General features: G+C 40.7%; 1 protein-coding gene across 2 annotated transcripts in view; it reads right to left on the minus strand.

Annotated features, from left to right (window-relative positions):
• DCP2 (decapping mRNA 2) overlaps nucleotides 1-22,543 on the minus strand; it is a 45,629-nt gene that overhangs the window by 5,756 nt on the left and 17,330 nt on the right. The window contains exons 5-9 of one of the 2 annotated variants that reach the window (XM_080682126.1): nucleotides 15,555-15,707; nucleotides 15,337-15,449; nucleotides 15,124-15,231; nucleotides 12,373-12,508; nucleotides 1,015-1,125 (exon numbers count right to left, since the gene is read on the minus strand). In XM_080682126.1, coding sequence (XP_080538252.1) covers nucleotides 1,015-1,125; nucleotides 12,373-12,508; nucleotides 15,124-15,231; nucleotides 15,337-15,449; nucleotides 15,555-15,707 — 621 coding nt within the window. The remainder of the gene's footprint in view (nucleotides 1-1,014; nucleotides 1,126-12,372; nucleotides 12,509-15,123; nucleotides 15,232-15,336; nucleotides 15,450-15,554; nucleotides 15,708-22,543) is intronic. The other variant, XM_080682127.1, reaches the window with a different exon arrangement.

The following is a 22,543-nucleotide window of genomic DNA, read 5'->3' on the forward strand; positions in this document are numbered from 1 at the left end:
TTCCGGTCAAGGGCATGTACCTTGGTTGCGGGCATGTCCCCAGTGGGGGGTGTGCAGGAGGCGGCTGATCGATGTTTCTCTCTCATCGATGTTTCTAGCTCTCTATCCCTCTCCCTTCCTCCCTGTAAAAAATCAATAAAATATATTTTAAAAAAAAAAAGAAAAACAGGTGAGGCTACAATAAAACAACTCAGCATACATATAACAGGACTTACAGAAAAGATAAGCAAGACCATTAGTTTATGAATTACTTTTGGAGTATAGACTAAAAGAATAGAAGTAAATGTCTAAAAATGCTGACGGTTATTTATCTTTAGGCCTAATCTAATTACAAAATACTGGCTTTATTTGTTTATTTTTTTAATTCTATCCATTTAAAAGGAAAAAATTCAGTGTAATGTTCTTTCAAACTTTTAACTTCATTAAAATATTATAGACTCTATTTAGAAAAATATAGACAGAATAGGCAAGGACTTACTCTCAAAAGCAGGGTTGACTCCACATTGTTTTCACACAGTTATTAAAATGAATTTAAATAACCACATAAGCCGAAACCAGTTTGGCTGCCGAAACCGGTTTGGCTCAGTGGATAGAGCGTCGGCCTGCGGACTGAAAGGTCCCAGGTTCAATTCCAGTCAAGGGCATGTACCTTGGTTGCAGGCACATCCCCAGTGGGAGGTGTGCAGGAGGCAGCTGATCCATGTTTCTCTCTCATCGATGTTTCTAGCTCTCTAACCCTCTCCCTTCCTCTCTGTAAAATATCAATAAAATATATTTTTTAAAAAAACAATTTAAATAACCACATAAAAATAATCATGCATTAGATGTGCAACTGAATCAATGTTACAAACCCATAAGTGAAAGCAGCCAAAAACACTTTTTGTGGGCAAACTACATAATTTCACTCCATAAAAATGAAGTCTTTTATCAATTCAATGTGCCTTGACAATGCCTTGCCCCACTCTTAAAAAGAGTTAACTCTCTTTATTAGCATGAGATAACTGAAACTCTTACCATCAAGGAATTCTGCTGCTTAGCTGGCTGGCTGTGGACCCCATTTGTTCTTTTCTTTTGATTAGGTGAGTCTTGATACTGTTTTCTGCCATTTCCCCTTATACTTTGATTCTGTTTTTCCAATAAGAAAGAAATAAAATGTAAACCTATAGTATTATGTAATAGGACAAATATTATACCATATGAATTTGATAAGCTGATTGAATCAGAGTTTAGCAAAGCAACCCCTTCCTCTAAATAAATCTTCCTAAAACATTGGGGAAACTATACCATATCAGTATTTTTTCTTATAGAAGACTAAAGGCCCGATGCACAAAATTCGTGCAAGAGTAGGCCTTCCCAGCAAAATCTCAGACATATGCCGAAAGAACTTCTTCACTGATACTGCCCCTAGGGCAATGGAAGCCAAAGAGAAAACAAACAAATGGGACTACATCAAAATAAAAAGCTTTTTCACAACAAAAGAAACCATCAACAAAACAACAAGAAACCCCACTGTATGGGAGAACATATTTGCAAATGTTATCACTGATAAAGGTTTAATCTCCAACATCTACAGGCAGCTTATACAACTTAATAAAAGGAAGATAAATGATCCAATAAAAAAAATGGGCAACGGACCTAAATAGAATCTTTTCGAAAGAAGACAGAAGGAAGGCCAAGAGACACATGAAAACATGCTCAAAGTCACTAATTATCCGAGAGATGCAAATCAAAACGACAACGCCATACCATCTCACACCTATCAGAATGGCTATCATCAACAAATCAACAAAGTGTTGGCGAGGATGCGGAGAAAAAGGAACCCTCGTGCACTGCTGGTGGGAATGCAGACTGGTGCAGCCACTGTGGAGAACAGTATGGATTTTCCTCAAAAAACTGAAAATGGAACTCCCATTTGACCCAGTAATCCCACTCCTAGGAATATATCCTAGGAAACTAGAAACACCAATCAGAAAGGATATATGCACCCCTATGTTCATAGCAGCACAATTTACAATAGCTAAGATTTGGAAACAGCCTAGGTGCCCGTCAGCAGATGACTGGATCAGAAAACTATGGTACATCTACACAATGGAATACTATGCTGCCATAAAAAAGAAGGAATTATTACCATTTGTAGGCACCTGGATGGAATTGGAGAACATTATGCTAAGTGAAATAAGCCAGTCAATGAAAGAAAAATACCACATGATCTCACTCATTTGTGGATAATAAAAAACATTATAAACTGATGAACAAAAAGATAGATACAGAGGCAGTAAAGCATCAAACAGACTGTCAAATTACAGCGGGAAGGTTAGGGAGATGTGGGGAAAATAAGAGATCAACCGAAGGACTTATATGCATGCATATAAGAATAACCAACGGATGCAAAACATTAGGGGGTGAGGGCATGTATGGGAGTGGGGTGGGGGGGCAATGGTAAGATATGTACACATATAATACTTTAATAAAAAATACATTTAAAAAAAATAAAAAATAAAATATAAATAAATAAATAAAAAAGAGTAGGCCTTCCTTCCCCCGGCTGCCGGCACCAGCTTCCCTTTGGCACCCGGGACCTGGGCTGGCTTCCCTCCAGCCGCCAGCAGGCACCCGGAACGGAACCCGGGCTTCCCTCACAGCCCCAGCTTCGTCTGAAAGGACGTCCGATCTAATTAGCATATTATGCTTTTATTATTATAGTGTGTCACAAAGCAAGGTCCCTAGGAATCTTCCCACACCTCCTGCCTTACTTTATTTCTGCTTACAAATTTTGTTTCCAATGCATGAGTTAAAAAACAATGGGAGAGGGCCCTGGCCAGGTAGTTCAGTTGCTTGGAGCATTGTCCCAAAGCACCAAGGTTGTAGGTTTGATCCCAATTAGAGTGCATACAGGAATCAACCAATGAATGAATTAAGTTGGTGGAGCAACAGATATTTCTCTCTCTCTCTCTCTCTCACTCCAAACTGCCCCCCCGCTGCTGTCCTGATCACCCCCAACTGACCCCTACTGACAACCTGCTCACCCCCAACTAGCCCCCCTGCTGGTCTGATCACCCACAACTGCCTTCCCCTCTTGGCCTCTAACCGCCTCTACTTCGGCCCGCCACCATGGCTTTGTCCAGAAGAACGTCCGGCAAGTCTCCTGGAAGGTCTCCCAGTCTAATTAGCATAGCACCCTTTTTATTTCATTTTTTAAAAATATATTTTGTTGATTTTAGAGAGGAAGAGAGAGATAGAAACATCAATGATGAAAGAGAATCATTGATTGGCTGCCTCCTACAAGCCTCCCACTGGGGATCAAGCCCGCAACCCAGGCATGTGCCCTTAACTGGAATCGAAACCAGGACCCTCTATCCACTGAGCCAAACCAGCTAGGGCCATAGTACACTTTTATTAGTATACTAAAGGCCCAGTGCACGAAATTCGTGCACAGTGGGGTGGGGGGCTGTCCCTCAGCCCATCCTGCAGCCTCTCCAATCTGGGACCCCTTGAGGGATGTCCGACTGCCCGTTATTCTATTTACTTATTTATTGTTAATCCTAAACGGGCAGTCGGACATCCCTCTCACAATCCAGGACCGCTGGCTCCCAACGGCTCACCTGCCTGCCTTCCTGATTGCCCCTAACCGCTTCTGCCTGCCAGCCTGATTGATGCCTAACTGATCCCCTGCCAGCCTGTTTTCCCCTAACTGCCCTCCCTGCAGGCCTGGTCACCCCTAACTGCCCTCCCCTGCAGGCCTGGTCACTCCTAACTGCCCTCCCCTGTAGACCTGGTCCCCCCCAACTGCTCTTCCCTGCAGGCCTGGGTCCCCCCCAACTGCCCTCCCCTGCAGGCCTGGTCACCCCTAACTACCCTCCCCTGTAGGCCTGGTCCCCCCGCAACTGCTCTCCCCTACAGGGCTGGGTCCCTCCCAACTGCCTTTCCCTGCAGGACTGGACGCCCCCAACTTCCCTCCTCTGCCAGCCAGGTCACCCCTAACTGCCCTCCCCTGCAGGCTTGATCACCCCCAACTGCCCTCCCTTGCAGGCCATCTTGTGGTGGCCATCTTTTGTCCAAATGGGGGCAGGATCTTTGACCATATGGGGGCAGCCATCTTGTGTGTTGGAGTGATGGTCAATCTGCATATTACTCTTTTATTAGATAGCATAGAGGCCTGATGCACGGGTGGGGGCCAGCTGGTTTGCCGTGAAGGGTATCCCAGATCAGGGTGGGGGTTCCCTTGGGGCGTGGGGCGGCCTGGGTGAGGGGCCTGTGGTGGTTTGCAGACTGGCCACGCCCCCTGGCAACCCAAGCGGAGGCCCTGGTATCTGGGGTTAATTTATCTTCTACAATTGAAACTTTGTAGCCTGGAGCGGAGCCAAGCCTTCTGCTTGCTCCGTGGTGGTAGCCATTTCTGTTGGGACTTATGTATCTTCTATAATTGAAACTCTGTAGCCTTAAGCGGAGGCCTGGGCCAGCCAGGGTTGCAGAAGCTTGGCTTCCTCCATCGCCACGGGCAACCCTAGCCTCCTGCTCTTTCCAGCTCCATGGCTGCCGAAATTTCTGTTTGGTTTTATGTATCTTCTATCACTGAAACTTTGTAGCCTTGAGTGGAGGCCTAGGCCGGCAAGGGCAGATGGAAAGCTTGGCTTCCTCCATTGCCGGGGAAACCCATGCCTCCCTCCTGCTCTCTGTGGTGGTAGCCATCTTGGTTGGGTTTATTTGCATATTTGCTCCTGATTAGCTGGTGGGTGTGGCTTTGTGGGCGTGGTTTGTGGGTGTAGCAGAGTGATGGTTAATTTGCATATTACTCTTTTATTAGATAGGATTCGATAGGATATAGAGGCCTGGTGCACGGGTGGGGGCCGGCTAGTTTGCCCTGAAAGGTGTCCCGGATCAGGGTGGGGGTTCCTTTGGGGCGTGGGGCGGTCTGGGCGAGGAGCCTGTGTTGGTTTGCAGGCTGGCCACACCCCCATGAGGTGAGGGTCCCCACCAGCCTGGGTGAGGGGCTGATGGCTATTTGCAGACTGGCCATGTTCTCCAGAGGGGACCCTCACCCCATGGGGGTATGGCCAGCCTGGGTGAGTGGCTAAGGGCTGTTTTCAGGCTGGCCACACCCCCTTCAGGGTGGGGGTCCCCGCTGGGATGACTGGCCAGCCTGTGTGAGGGGCTGATGGCTGTTTGCGGGCTGGCCACACCCCCCAGCGGGAACTCTTACTCCATGGGGGTGTGGCCAGCCTGAGTAAGGGGCTGAGGACCATTTTCAGGCTGGCCACAACCCCTTCAGGGTACCCCCGGGGTGCCTGGCCAGCCTGGGTGAGCGGCTGATGGCTGTTTACAGGCTGGCCAAGCCCCCCCGGGGGTACCCTCACCCCATGGGGGTGTGGCCAGCCTGGGTAAGGAGCTGAGGGCCATTTTCAGGCTGGTCACGCACCCCGGCGACCCAGGCCCCCAGCCACTTCTTGAGCGGAGGCCAGGGCGGGCAGGAAGCTTGGCTTCCTCCATCGCCGGGGGCAACCCAAGCCTCCTGCTCGCTCCAGCTCCGTGGTGGCCACCATCTTTGTTGGGTTAATTTGCATACTCACTCCTGATTGGCTGGTGGGCATAGCGGAGGGACAGTTAATTTGCATGTTTCTCTTTCATTAGTGTAGATAATGAACTCACAGAAAGAGAAATGAAAAAAACAATCCCATTTACCATTGCACCAAAAAAATTAAGGTATCTAGGAATAAACTTAACCAAGGACGTAAAAGACCTGTACTCGGAAAACTACAAGACATTGACAAAAAGAGATAGAGGAAGACATAAACAAATGGAAGAACATACCGTGTTCATGGATTGGTGGAATCAACATGATTAAAATGTCCATACTACCTAAAGCAATCTATAGATTCAATGCAATACTTATTAAAATACCAATGGCATATTTCAAAGATCTAGAACAAACTCTTCCAAAAATTCATCTGGAATAAAAAAAGACCCCAAATAGCCACAGCTATCCTGAGAAAGAAGAACAAAGTTGGAAGGATCACAATACCAGATATCAAACTATATAACCAAGCCACGGTTCTCAAAACTGCCTGATACTGGCACAAGAACAGACATGTAGACCAATGGAACAGAATAGAGGACCCAGAAATTGACCCAAGCCATTATACTCAATTAATATTTGACAAAGGAGGCAGGAGCATATACAACGAAATCAAACAGCCTCTTTAATAAATGGTGCTAGGAAATTTGGTTAGATACATGCAAAAAAATGAAACTAGATCACCAACTTACACCATACACAAAAACAAACTAAAAATGCGTAAAGGACTTGAACATAAGATGGGAAACCATAAAAACCCTACAAGACTTGAAAGGCAGCAAAATTGCACATATGTCATAGCAATCTTTTCAGACACAGATCCTAGGGCAAGAGAGACTAAGGAGAAAATAAACAAATGGGACTACATCAAAATAAAAAGCTTCTACACAGCAAAAGAAACCATCAACAAAACAACAAGAAAGCCCACTGCATGGGAGAACATATTTGCCAATATTATCTCCAATAAGGGTTTAATCTCCAACATTTACAGGGAACTATTACCATCTAATAAAAGGAAGATATAAACAACCCAACCAAAAATGGGCAAAGGACCTAAATAGACACTTTTCTAAAGAGGACATTCAAAAAGCCAAGAGACACATGAAAACATGCTCAAAGTCACTAATCATCTGAGAGATGCAAATCAAAACAATGAGGTACCACCTCATACCTGTCAGAATGGCTATCATCAACAAATCAACAAACAACAAGCGCTGGAGAGGATGCGGAGAAAAACGAACCCTTCTTCATTGCTGGTGGGAATGCAGACTTGTGCAGCCATTGTGGAAAACAGTATGGTGTTTCCTCAAAAATTTAAAAATGGAACTCCCATTTGACCCAGTAATACCACTTCTAGGAATGTATCCCAAGAAAACAGAAACATCAATCAGAAAGGATATATGCACCCCTATGTTCATAGCAGCAAAATTTACAATAGCTAAGATTTAGAAACAGCCTAAATACCCATCAGCAGACGAGTGGATTAGAAAACTATGGTACATCTACACAATGGAATACTACACTGCTGTAAAAAAGAAGAAATTCTTACCATTTGCAACAGCATGGATGGAACTGGAGAGCATTATGCTAAGTGAAATAAGCCAGGCAGTGAAAGAAAAATACCACACGATCTCACTCATTTATGGATAATAAAGAATATTATAACCTGATGAAGAAAAAGATAGATATAGAGGCAGAGAAGCATTGAACAGACTGTCAAATTACAGCAGGAAGGCTGGGGAGTGTTGGGGGGGAGGGGGGGGGGTTAGAGATCAACCGAAGAACTTGTATGCATGCATATAAGCATAACCAATGGACACAAGACACTAGGGGAGTGGGGTGAGGGCAGGTGCCGGGGGGTAGGGGAGGCTGGAGGAAGGTCAATGGGAGAAAAAAGGAGACATATGTACCACTATTTGTAATACTTTAAACAATAAAAAAAATAGTTTTTAAAAAATACAAAAGATCAATGAATGTAAGAGCTGAAAACATAAACAAACTTAATAAACCTGTAACCAGACTCATCACAAAAACAAAGAGGACAAAATAAATAAAATCCTATATAATAAAAGCCTAATATGTTAAGTGTCTGGTCGACCAGTCGGCCATTCAACCAATCAAAGCGTAATATGCTGATATGCTAAGGCCACTCAACTGCTATGACGTGCGCTGACCACCAGGGGTTAGACAGTCGACTAGTCACTATGACGTGCACTGATCACCAGGGTGCAGACGCTCCAACTGGTAGGTTAGCTTGCTGCTGGGGTCAGGCCAATCGGGACTGAGCAAGATGGGCCAGACACGCCCTGGAGCTCTCCTGCAGTCCTTCCCTGGCTGGCCAACCTCCCGTGTCCCTCCCTGGCTCTGATCGTGCACTGGTGGGGTCCCTCAGCCTAGCCTGCACCCTCTCGCAATCCAGGACCCCTCGGGGGATGTTGGGAGAGCCAGTTTCGGCCCAATGCCGCAGGCCAGGCCGAGGGACCCCCCTGGTGCATGAATTCATGCACTGGGCCTCTAGTCAGATATGAAAGAGAAGTGACAATGTGACCACTGAAATATAATCTATTATAAGAAAACACTGCAAACAATTATATGACAACAAACTGGACATCCTTGAAGAAAAGTATAAATTCCTAAAAGATACAATCTTCCAAGACTCAATCAAAAAGAAACAGAAAATCTGAACAGACCAATAACTACTAATGAAATCAAATCAGTAATTAAAAAAAACAACTCCCAACAAACAAAAGTCCTGGATCAGATAGCTTCACAGGTGAATTTTACCAAACAGTCAAAGATTTAACACCTATCCTTTTCAAACTAGTCCAAAAAATTGATGAGGCCAGCATTACCCAGATTCCAAAACCAAAGATATTACCCAAAAAATAAGCCAATCTTCCTGATAAACATAGATACTAAAATCCTCAACACAATATTAGCAAGCCAAATCCAGCAATGCATTAAAAATATCATACAGCATGATCAAGCGGAATTTATTTCTGGGATACAGGGTTGGTTCAATATCAATTAACATAATACACCACATAAACAAAAGGATAAAAGTCATATATCAAAAGATGCAGAAAAAGCATTTCACAAAATTCACCATCCTTTTAGTATAAAAACTCTAGGTAAAATGTGAATAGAGGAAATACAACTCAACATAATAAAGACCATATATAACCCAAAGTTCACACCATATTCAATGGTGAAGCTAGAGCAATTCTCTTAAGATCAGGAACAAGACAGGGATGTCTACTTTCAGCACACTTCTATTCAATACAATATTGAAAGTCCTAGCCACAGCAATCACAAGAAAAAATAATAATAAAAGACATCCAAATTGAAAAGTAAAATTGTCATTACTTGCAAATGACATGATATAAAGAACTCTAAATTAGAGTCCACTAAAATGCTATTAGAATTGATAAATGAATTCAATAAAGTAGCAGGATACAAAATTAATATTCATAAATCAGTTGCAGTTTTATACACCAATAACAAACTATCAGAAAAATAAATTAAAAAACAAACAATCCCAATTCATTTAAAAAAAAAAAAAGTACCCAGGAATAAATTTAAACAAGATGGTAAAACACCTGTGCCCAGAAAATAATAAGTCATAGAAGAAATTGAAGATAGAAAGAAATGGAGGCATATACAGTGCTCATGAACTGGAAGAATTAACATTAAAATGTCCCTACTACCCATAACAATCTATTGATTCAAAGCAATCCATATCAAAATACCAATGGCATTTTTCACAGAACTATAACAAATAATCCAAAAATTTATATGTAACCACAAAAAACCCTGAACAGCCAAAGCAGTCTTGGTAAGAACAAAGTTGGAGGTATCATGTGACCTAGTATCAAACTATACTGTAAGGCTGTAGTAATCAAAACAGTATTATGCCGAGACCGGTTTGGCTCAGTGGATAGAGCGTCGGCCTGCGGACTGAGAGGTCGCGGGTTCAATTCCGGTCAAGGGCATGTACCTTGGTTGCGGGCACATCCCCAGTGGGAGGTGTGCAGGAGGCAGCTGATCGATGTTTCTCTCTCATCGATGTTTCTAGCTCTCTGTCCCTCTCCCTTCCTCTCTGTAAAATATCAATAAAATATATTTAAAAAAAAAAAAACAGCATTATACTGGCATGAAAACAGACATAGATCAATGAAACAGAAATAAACCCACACCTATATAATCAATTAATCTATGACAAAGGAGGTAAAAATATATAATGGTGCAAAGACAGTTCTCTTCAATAAATGGTGCTGTGAAAACTAAACAGACTCATGTCACAGAAACTGATAACTTTCTTACACCATATATAATAATAAACTCAAAATGGATTAAAGATTTCAATATAAGACCCCCCCAAAACCATAAAACTCCTAGAAAAATCAGTAGGCAGTAAACTCTTTCATATCACTCTTGCTAATATTTTTTTAAATATATATTTTATTGATTTTTTCACAGAGAGGAAGGGAGAGGGATAGAGAGTTAGAAACATCGATGAGAGAGAAACATCGATCAGCTGCCTCCTGCACACCTCCCACTGGGGATGTGCCCGCAACCCAGGTACATGCCCTTGACCGGAATCGAACCCGGGACCCTTCCGTCCGCAGGCCGACGCTCTATCCACTGAGCCACACCGGTTTCGGCTCTTGCTAATATTTTTTTAAATATGTCTCCTCAGGGAAGGAAAACAACAGAAAAAGTAAACAAATGGGAGGGACTACATCAAACTAGAGTTTTTTGACAGCTCAGGAAACCATCAACAAAACAAAAAGGTAACCTACTGAATAGGAGAAGATATTTGCCAATAATAAATCTGATAACCAGTTAATGTCCAAAATACATAAGGAACTCATATAAGTTAACACAAAAAAAAACAATGAACAATCCGATTTAAAAAATGAGAAGAGGACCTGGCTGGGTAACTCAGTTGGTTAAAGTGTCCTCTTGATACACCAAGGTTGCAGGTTCGATCCCTGGTCAGGACACATACAAGAATCAACCAATGAATGCCTAAGTAAGTAGGACAACAAACTGGTATTTCTTTCTCTCTTCCTCCCTCTCTCTCTCAAATCAATAACTAACTTTTTAAAATGGCAGAGGACCAGAACAGACATTTCTCCAAAGAGAACATACAGATGACCAACGGACATGAAAAGATGCTCAACATCAGTAATCATCAAGGAAATGCAAATTAAAACCACAATGAGATATCACCTCACACCTGTCAGAATGGCTACTATCAATAAATTAAGAAACAAATGTTGGGTAAGATGTGGAGAAAAGGGAGCCCTTGAACACTGTTGTTGAGATTACAAATTAGTGCAGCCACTATAAAAAACAGTTGAGAGGCTCCTAAAAAAAATCAAAATAGCCTGGCTGGCATGGCTCTGTGGTTGAGTGTTGACCTATGAATCAGGAGGTCACGGTTCAATTCCCGATCAGGGCATATACCCAGGTTGCAGGGTTGATCTCCAGTGTAACAGTGTAAGGCATGCAGGAGGCAGTCAATCAATGATTCTCTCTCATCATTGATGTTTCTCTCTCTCCCCCTCTCCCTTCCTCTCTGAAATCAATAAAAATATTTTTAACAACAAAAAAATTAAAAATAGAACTACCATATGGCCCAGCAATCCCACTTCCGAATATTTATCTACAAAAAAATCCCAGGCACTAATTAAAAAAGATATATACAGCCCTATGTTCACTGCAGCATTATTTACAATAGCCAAGATGTGGAAGCAACCTAAGTGTCTACTGATAGATAAATGGATAAAGAAGAGTTATTACTTACTAGTATATAAATATTACTCAGCCTTAAAGAATGAATGAAATCTTAATATTTGCAACAACATGGATGTACCTAGAGGGTATTATGCTAAGTGAAATAAGTCAGACAGAGAAAGGCAAATACCATATGATTTTGCTTGTATCTAAAAAACAAAGTAAACAACAAAAAAAACCCAGAAACAAACTCACAAATACAGAGAACAAACTGATGGTTGCCAGATGAGAAGGGGGTGGTGGGGTTGTTGGAAAAAGGTAAAGGGGTTAAGAAGTACAAATTGGCAGTTACAAAACAGTCACAGAGATATAAAGTACAGCATAGGGAATACAGTCAATCTATAATAATCAAAGCATAATATGCTAATTAGACCAGACGTCCTTCCAGATATGCTTCCAGATGACCTTCCAAACGAAGCCAGAGCTGCAAGGGAAGCCCAGGTCCCGGGTGCCAGAGGGAAGCTGGTGCCGGCAGCCAGGGGAAGAAAGGCCTACTCTTGCATGAATTTCGTGCATCGGGCCTCTAGTAATATTGTAATAACCATATATGGTATCATAAGGGTACTAGACTTAGGGTGATCACTTTGTAAGTTATATAAATTTATAATCACTGTTGTATACCTGAAACTAATATTATATTGTATGTCGACTGCAATTGAAAAATAAAAAAATTTTAAAGAAGAGTAAAATAAATAAACTGTCATATCATCATAGACTAGAATACAACACAGTAAGGAACCTTTCACTGATAGCATATGTAACAAAGTCAGATGTTAATCCTTTACTTACTGAATTTATAGCCATGCTATAAAAGTTAAGGAGTCTCAGATAAAAGTTAAGGAGTCTCAGGCCAGCTTCAAATCACAAGTCAGGAACACAAGATTCTTTCATCAACAATTCAGAGCTCTAAAACTATTAATTAGCAATTCCTCAACTCAGATAGGTTTCAAAGTCAAATGACCTAAAGTTATGAAAATCTTTAAATGTACATCACTCACCTTTGCTTTTAGAAGGTCAGACATTTCAGAATGATTATTATATGGCTTTTGCTGCAAGGGCTGCCTGTGCTTTACCCACTGGTCGCCTGGGGAACCTTCAGGAAATAACTGCTGACTGTGGCGGAATTTGGTTCGACTATACCAAGATTTAAAAAATAAAAATCACATCAGAAAATCTTCTCTTATAGCTCTTCTACCACTTCGATAATTTATCTTATAGACTACAAATTTTACTTTCTTATTGACTATCTCCCACTATTGGAGTGTAAGTCTGATTTGTCTATTATCACCAGCATGCGGAAGAGTATTTGAATGAATTAATAATCCGTTATTTTTAAGCCCAAACTTTTCTGAACTATCCGTACCATCTCTTCCCTATGAGTGGTTATACATTTAAAAATGTGAAAACAATTCTGCCTAAATTTACTTGAAACAAATGTAAGTGGACTTTCCTTCTTAATAGGACAGACTACTCATATTCTTACTGGCATGTTCAAAGTATACAGTTTGATTCTACACAGGTCAATTATGGACCACATCCATGTTGGAAGAAGGTATGAAAAATTAAGCTATACTCCAAAGCAAAATATTAAGGGGTCCAAGACAAAGGCTGAGCAAATTAAATAAAGATCTAGTCATAAATTTTTATGCAAAAGAATTTCATTATGAAAGATTGCATTCATGCAATAGTTTGGAATAAATAAATCCCGTTCTATAGTACACTCCCATGTATAATACAATACAGTCACTAATCCAAAGAACCGTATTATACAGTAAGATTGTTTCTGAATATTTTGGAATTCTTCCTCTTTCTCACTTAAAAATTACAATATTGCCCTACCCAGTTTGGCACAGTGGATAGAGCATCGACCTGCGGACTGAAGGGTCCTGGGTTCAACTCCAGTCAAGGGAGTATGCCCAGGTTACGGGCTCAATCCCCAGCAAGAGGCGTGCAAGAGGCAGCCGATCAATGATTCTCTCTCATCATTGATGTTCCTATCTCTTTCTTCCTTCCTCTCTGAAAAATCAATAAAAATATATTTAAAAAATAAAATAAAATAGCCCTAACCGGTTTGGCTCAGTGGATAGAGCGTCGGCCTGTAGACTCAAGGGTCCCAGGTTCGATTCCGGACAAGGGCATGTACCTTGGTTGCTGGCATATCCCCAGTGGGGGATGTGCAGGAGGCAGCTGATCGATGTTTCTCTCTCATCGATGTTTCTAACTCTCTATCCCTCTCCCTTTCTCTCTGTAAAAAAATCAATAAAATACATTTTAAAAAAATAAAAATAAAAATAAAAAATAAAATAAAATAAACCATGATCTTTAAAAACAAATAAATAAAATTTTAGACTCCCAACTCTTTCTTTAGACAAAATTCAGATACTTCAATACATTATCACAGACATTAGATTATACACTAAAAACACTTACTTCCCTCCCTAAGAAACCTGAGCTGTGGTTAAAGTAGTTGGTTTATTATCTCCTTATTCTACTCTCCAACACCATAAACCTTAAGACTAAAAGGTATGGTTGTCATTTCACACAGATTTTCCAAACATGAACGGTCACTATTTTTTTCCACTCATAATTTTATAACTTTTCAACAGTATCTTGTATGTTTTCAAAACTGGCTGCATTCTTGTTTACTTTACACTTTTTAACTTTTTCACTTATATCTAGTGGTATATAATTTGATTATAATAATCAGTTTCTGATAGGCAAAAATGACATTTACATTTAGTTCAAGCGCCTGTCCTCATAAAACCCAAATAAAATGGAATATTCTCTATGTATTTTAAAAATATTCACTGTCAATGTCGTTTCCTTCTATTGTTTAATTTTTGAAGCTCTGGGATTAAAAACAGAACATCTAAATTAAAGAAAATATAAAAAGCAACTCACTTAACCTAACATAGGCAAAGTTCTAACAAACTGATTACAAATATATGTGCTTATTGAACAAAATTACTCAGCCTACTCTGTAATTATGATTTATATATTATTGAGTTCCAACCAAGAAAATGTTCTTGTGGTTTATAACCATGTAATAGTCACTCTTTATAGTACGAGGCAAAGAAAAGAAGCCCACCCAAGTCTTCAGTTCTTTCTGAACAAGTAATACATGAGCATCCTTCACCTCCTCTACACAAGAAACAGACCTCAACATATCCTCCATTCAACTGTCTTCAGAAACTCGAGTATCTCTAAAGTAGAATATGAGAGCCCTAACTGGTTTGGCTCAGTGGACAGAGCATCGGCCTGCGGACTCAAGGGTCCCTGGTTCGATTCCGGTCAAGGGCCTGTACCTTGGTTGTGGGCACATACCGAGTAGGGAGTGTGCAAGAGGCAGCTGATCAATGTTTCTCTCTCATTGATGTTTCTAACTCTCTATCCCTCTCCCTTTCTCTCTGTAAAAAATCAATAAAATATATATTTAAAAATAAAATAAAGTAGAATATGAGAACAGAGAAGTAACAGTATAAACACACACAGATGATTTCTTTTCCTCCTCTTCGATCTATCCATCTCAAGAGTCAGTAACCTCTTTGTATACTTTTTAAAATGTGCCAAAAGCTCCTTCCCTTTCATCTCATAAACGTTTTAAAAAGCCAGTAACAAAATAGTTCCTATAAAAGAATCCAACACCTCTGCAAACTTTAGAAGCAAAATGCTACTGTATTAAAAACTATCAGAAAGTCAGAATCCTATGAATATATTTCTTTTTCTTTTTTTAAAATGTATTTCTTTACCTCAATTTTTCCACAGTAGGTTTAGCTGGTGTGCTACTAGTTGAGGAAAATCCATTGTCACTGTCTGAGGAATCTCCAAATCTTCGAGAAAGCCAATCCCTTAATGGTCTATGGAAACATTAAGAATTCACTTTTAAAACTTGGCTATATGAAGAAAATGAGTATCAGAATTATAAAAGTTAGTTTTTTTTATTTCAAGAAATATGAACATACCTGATAAAGGGAATAGCCATAAAAAATTTGTTAGGAGCCAAACCAAGTTTGGATTTTGGGGTCATATCATTTCTATGACAGGGCAATTTCTCTATGGAGAACCATTCAATGTTCTGAAACACAAGAAAAAAATAATTCACTTAGTTAATAATTATCAGAGTTTCTGAAAGCAATTTCCTACTTCATCCAGCAACCTGAAAGTATTTCCAATTCCATACCCGAATTTCTCTTCTGGTTTTGGGGTTAAATTTTGTGTCTTTTGGAATTCCTGGAATGATGTACAAACGAGCAAGCTGGTCATTTATTCGAAGTTCAATATAATCATCCTTACAAATATAATCTTTGATATCAAAACCAGTTTCTTCAAAGACCTGGAAATAAAAAATTTGGATAATAATTTTCAATTTTTTTATACATATATGTATTTTATTTTTTTATTTTACAGAGAGGAAGGGAGAGGGATAGAGAGTTAGAAACATCGATGAGAGAGAAACATCAATCAGCTGCCTCCTGCACACTCCCTACTGGGTATGTGCCCGCCACCAAGGTACATGTCCTTGACCGGAATCGAACCTGGGACCCTTGAGTCCGAAGGCTGACCCTCTATCCATTGAGCCAAACCGGCTAGGGCGATAATTTTCAATTTTTGCTGTCAGACCTCCAATTTATTAAAATTTGCTTATTTCAAAGGTGAAAATTCAGGTATATCCAGGCAATTAAAGGCATGAAAGCACTAGGCAGGAAGTCAGAATATTCCAGGGTCTAGTTCTAGCTCTGCCTCTATTGAATTGTTCCACTATGGTAAAACTTATTTACGTATCTGAGTCTAAGTTTCTTCAGCTATTCAATGAAGGGAGGTGTGTAATATTGTGATTTACAATAATAAATATATTTTGACTTGGTCTTCTTCTTTCTGGTGCATAGTTCCTAAAACCCTTGGAATTTCCTAAGTGATAAGAGCATCAAAGGACTCTTTTGTTATGTTAATGAAGTGATTTTTTAAAAATATTTTTATTGATTTCAGAGAGGAAAGGAGAGTGTTAGAGAAACATCAATGATGAGAATCATTATCGGCTGCCTCCTGCACGCCCCCTACTTACTGGGGATCAAGCCTGCAACCAAAGCATGTGCCCTTAGCCAGAATTGAACCTGGGACCCTTCAGTCGGCAGGTCATTGCTCTATCCACTGAGCCAAACCAGCGAGGGCAATGAAGTGATTTTTAAGCCCACTGGGAAGGATGGAGTCTTGGTTCCCAGGAGAACCAACCAAGTGAGTAGAGGGTTTTGGAACCCACCAGGGAGGGAAGAGAGGCTGAGACTGGGCTCATTAGCTATGGCCAATGATTTAATAGGCTATACCAGAATCACAAAGCCTCCACAAAAACCCAAGAGAACAGATTTCAAGAACTTCAAGGTTTTTGATCACGAGGAGATTTGAAGAATGCTGCTCTAGGAGAAGGCATGGAAACTCCACGTACTTTCCCCATTCCCTTGTCCTATGCATCTCATCCATCTCGCTGTTCCGGAGTTATATTCTTTTCTAATTAATCAGTGCTTTGTAAGTAAAATGTTTTTCTGAGTTCTGTGAGATACAGGGTCCATGAATCGATATACATACCAAACTACAGATTTTTAAATATCTTATATAAATAAAACTTTTTCAAACATGAAAATTGAATTGTGAATACTAACATTTAAATGGACAGATTTCAAAAGTATAGCTACAACCAACTGGGTGGGGGTGGGGATATAAATGCCAAAGAACTGAAAACTAGGGAGCTGGGTTAATGGTTCTATGACTGCCTTTCCTCGGTAACGCCTCAAAGGCTGGGGGAGGATGAATTGAAAGAACGTAAGTCTCAGGAATTAATGTTACATCTAAACCTCTCATCTTTTCATCAACCAAAGAAGCCACACTTAATCTGATTAAATGCTGGGCTTCTGTTTAAAACAAAAAACCATTAGTCTCTTCTAGCCTTAAAGTTCTCCTTCAAGTAACAATTATACTACTCTGACAATGTCCTTACCCACTTCACCCTCAAAATCAAAACAACTCTGGACTCTCAGTGGCTAAAAATTACTGTGGATCTTTTATGCTGGAGTTCCTCCCCTTCCCTCTATATTTAACATCTCCTCATCAACCAATGGGACAGAGACATTAAAACATGTGCACAGGCCTGAATCTCTTACAAGGTAAGCATGTGGAGGAACTTTCTACCCAATCTTTTTATCTCTTCCCTCCTTGTCAGTTCATGTACATCTTCCTCAATAGGGAACATCTATACTTCTCTCAGGCATGTGAAGTCTGTGACTGTCAATTTAAGTTCCTCCAGGACACCTAACTCATTTCTATCACAATTTCTATACACTCCTAAATATGCTCAACTATGGGGGAAAATACATATTGATTGACCTGGCTGGGTGGCTCAGCTGGTTGGAGCATCGTCCCGTATACCAAAAGGTTGCAGGTTCGATTTCTGATCAGGGAAGTATTTACCAAGAAAATTTTTGAATAACACACATGTACAGACACAAATGACAAAAAAACATTATACTGATTTGAGAGAAAGTGAGGGAGGGAAGAAGAAAAGAGGAAAGAAGGGGAGGGGGAGAGAGAAAGGGAGAGATGGAGAGGGGAAAAAGAGAGGAGACAGACAGACATGCCCCCAGAAGAGAGGGAGAGGGGCGAGAGAAAAAGAGAGATTGATTCATCGGTTGCCTCCCACACATGCCCTGACTGGGGATTGAACCCACAACCTGGGTATGTGCCCTGACCAGGAATCGAACCTACCGTCTTTTAAGCAGGGGACAACACTCCAACCAACAGAGCTACACTGGCCAGGGCACAACAAAAATTTTTAATATCACACCTTCTGTGAATCAAATCCATTCCTATATCTGTAATGCATAGTAAATTTTCCTGGCACATGGAATACATTAACTTCTCAAAAAATACCAGATAAAAGTCCCTAACTAAGATTTAAAAACATGGTACACAAAGAGCACCAGCACAGACAAATGATGAAATCATCTACCTATGTCCTTTAAGTCTAGGAAGAGGTAAAATAAGCCAACCAGTAGTTCCTCTGTATAAATTCTACAAAGATAAAATCATACAATTGCAGAGTCAAATTCATTACAATAAAACATATTGTTTGGCCCTAACCAGTTTGGCTCAGTGGATAGAGCGTGGGCCTGTGGACTCAAGGGTCCCAGGTTCAATTCCGGTCAAGGGCATGTACCTTGGTTGCAGGCACATACCCAGTAGGGAGTGTGCAGGAGGCAGCTGATAGATGTTTCTCTCTCGTCAATGTTTCTAACCCTCTATCCATCTCCCTTCCACTCTGTAAAAAAAAATCAATAAAATATATTTAAAAAAAAAAAAACAGCCGAAACCGGTTTGGCTTGGTGGATAGAGCGTCGGCCTACGGACTGAAGGGTCCCGGGTTCGATTCCGGTCAAGGGCATGTACCTTGGTTGCGGGCACATCCTCTGTGGGGGGTGTGCAGGAGGCAGCTGATCGATGTTTCTCTCTCATCGATGTTTCTAGCTCTCTATCCCTCTCCCTTCCTCTCTGTGAAATATCAATAAAATATATTAAAAAAAAAAAAAAACATTGTTTGACCAAATATAAGCAACAATATAAAATCTTAAAACTACAAGTGAACCACCAAGTATCACTTGCCTGTTCTCAAGATCAGCTGATGTTTCACCACAACTAACAACAAAAATAGTAAGGTTATCCTAACATATTCTTTCAACAATACCTAGAAAACATTTTTCATTTTTGTCCTAAATTTACTTCACTGAATAAAAGTGATCAGAAAAAAAACAATTAACAAAGGTGAACCAAAGGTCAAAAGAGAAAATTGGAAATTACTAAGTAAGATGAACCTTAGCTTTCTATCAACAATCATTCAAACCTTTTCCCTGACCCTGGTCGGGTAAGCTCAGTTGATTAGAAAGAGCATCGTCCCCATATGACATGGTTGTAAGTTTGATTCCCGGTCAGGGCACATTCAACAATCAATCAATGAATGCATTAGTGGAACAACAAAATAGGTTTCTTTCTCTCAAATCAATTTAAAAAACAAACAAACAAAAAACCTTCTCCCTGAGAAGCCAACTTGCCCCTGCTTCTTTAAGCTCAGTCCATATACACAGTCCTTATGGGATGTGTCAAATTCTGCGATAGCCTAACAAAACACCTCTGGATGGCAATATATAGTGAAATAATAATATTAATATAATAAACCAAAATAAAATGCTATAATAATCAAGTTAAAATACTAGCAACTTAATATAAGGATAATCATCGATGGTAGAACAGCATAACTTAAAAGGAAGAGAAAAGGTGCTTAAGACATCAGCCTAAGTCTAATGAATGGCAGCTGAAAATTAGGACAAAACCTCTCCTTATATGTTAATAAGGTGAAAATGAAAGGAACAATGTGATATTAATATAAACTCCTATAAAAAATGGAATAGAAATCTAATTTTCATGAGACTGAACACTGGTGGTTCCTCCTCTCAAACAGTGCTGCTTACCTTATACTGCAGCACCACCCAGTAGCAGAATGACAAACTGCAACTCTACAACTAGTTGAATACTTTCATCCCTCAAAAATGGCAACTGCTATGGACTGAACTGTGTTCCTTCAAAATTCTTATGCTGAAGTCCGAGCCCCAACATGACTATATTTGGAGACAGGGCCTGTGAGGTGATAAAGGTTAAAAGAAGTCATATGGGTGGGATTAATAGGGCTAAATGCTCTTATAAGAAAAGGAAGAGACACTAGTTCCTCTCTCTCTGGCATCCAGGAAAGGACTTGTGAACATACAGTGAAAAGGCTGCCAGCTGCAAGCCAGGATGAGAGCTCTCACCAGGAATCCAATAAGCAGGACCTTGATCTTGGACTTCCCAAACTCAGAACAAGAATTTCTGTTCTTTAAGCCACCCAACCTGTGGTATTTTGTTGTGGCAGCCTATGTAAACTAATACAGCAATACTCTACCTTAATACAAAAATCTTTCTCTCTTTATGACGAAGGTGGTCATTTAAAAATCAGGAATACAAGTCAAAAGACTTGCCTTTAAAAATTCTAATCCAGGGAGCATTTGAGATCTTGCTTCCCAGCAACTATCATCAGTTTGAGCTCAAATAAACTTAAAAAAAAATTGTTTTAATTCTAATCCAAAATTTTATATAAATTAAACTCAAGCCTTTTCTGACAAGGTCCTTTATCAGGATGTTATGTAGATCAAAAAAGGGAGAAGTTAAGATCAATTCTTATTATCAAAGTGAAATAATTTTTCCCTGAATTTAAGGAACTATGGTTTCTCAGAGCAAAACAAAAACTCTAAAACAAAAATTTCATATTGATCCAAATCAGAAAGGTAAATTTTATTAGAAAATAGATACACTTAAAAATCACAAATTATTTGTTTTCATCTGTTGTGTTTAGAAATACCGATTTGCAAATATTCCTGACTACCTAAGTTGTAGTAGTCAAGAACACTGACTCCAGAACCCAATTACCAGGGTTTTACATGCCCGTTCTTCTGCTTACTAACTGTGTGACCTTGGGCACATTAATAAACTGCTCAGTTTCAGTTCTTTGCCTGTAAAATGGAGATAACCTGCCATAATGGTTTTATTCCTCCCAACTCTTAGATCCTATCATCCACACTCCATTCTCTTTTTCCCCATGCCCTAAGAATAAATTTTATTTACTTTCTTACAAATTATGGTAATCTCTAGTCATTACTGAAATTAGCTCCACATGAACAGGACCACCTTATGTTAGTATCCCAGAGCAGAGAACAAGATAAAGCAAAGTGAAAACTGGGTGCCTCAGATCACAGGTTAACTGCCTCTCTCTTACCCCAAATATCCGATTTCTGCATAATCCTGATTCTTTCCAATATCTACACTAATAAAAGAGAAATTTGCAAATTGGCCCTACCTCCGCAACGTCCCCCAGCCAATCAGGAGTATGCAAATTAACCCAACAAAGATGGCGAGTTAATTTGTTTATGCAGGCACGGAGCGGCCAAGTGGGGCAGGACGCCTGCTATGAGGGGGAGGGTGGGGGGCAGAAGGAGCTACAAGAGTGGCGCTCCAGCCGGAGGGAAGACTGAAGGCTCCTGCTGGAGTGAAGGCAGAAGGTGGCAGCCAGAGTGAAGGCCTGGGTCCCGGGTGTCGGAGGAAAACTGGTGCCGGCAGCCAGTGAAAGGAAGGCCTATTCTTGCACGAATCTTCGTGCAACGGGCCTCTAGTCCTATATAATAAAAGGCTAATATGCAAATCAATCAAACAGTGGATCGACCAGTCGCTATGACACTCACTGACCACCAGGGGGCAGATGCTCAACGCAGGAGCTGCCCCCTGGTGGTCAGTGCGCTCCCACAGGTGGAGCGCCACTCAGCTGAGCACAGCAGCGGTGGCGGGAATCTCTCCCGCCTCCGTGGCAGCACTAAGAATGTCCCCCGAGGGCTCCCGGACTGTGAGAGGGCGCAGGCTGGGCTGAGGGACCTGCAACTTGAGTGCATGAATTTCGTGCACTGAGCCTCTGGTAGTGCATAACACTCGTGACAGAGAGGGTTCTAGGGGTAGATGCAGATAGACCTTTTGGGTCCAGGATACATCAGTTTAACAAGTGTTGGTATCTGATTTCCTCCAAGTTCTCCCAAGACTCAATTACAGAGACAGCTGAGCTGAGCTCACTCCATTTAGCCTAAATTTGTTATTCCAGTTAATGTAGTGTCTTTTCAGAACCTCATGACAACTATCTCTGCCATAAGTCTAACTCCATGAACAAGGGCTACAGATCAATTCCTCTAAGTAAGATGCTATGGTTCCTATTTTGTCCTTCTTTAGAAGTAAGAGGACTACAGAGTTGGAAGACTAAAAGGGAAGACTTTACAAGTGCTCCATTGCATCTCCTGCCATCATGAGAAGGCAGGGTTCTTTGGAAAAGCCCAATAATGCTGGGAATAGAAGGCAGCAAGAAAACAGGAAGACCAAATATGAGATGGACTGACTCCATAAAAGAAGCCATCAGCATAAGTCTTTCGGAGCCGAGCAAGGCTGTTAAGGACAGAACATTGCAGATAATATCAATCATTCAGAGCGGTCAAGAGCTAGAGCCAACTCAACAGCACATAACATACACACACACACACACACACACAAAGAAGGAATATG

The sequence above is a fragment of the Plecotus auritus genome, assembly GCF_963455305.1.
Source record: "Plecotus auritus genome assembly, chromosome: 7".
NCBI classification, from domain to species: Eukaryota; Metazoa; Chordata; class Mammalia; order Chiroptera; family Vespertilionidae; genus Plecotus; species Plecotus auritus.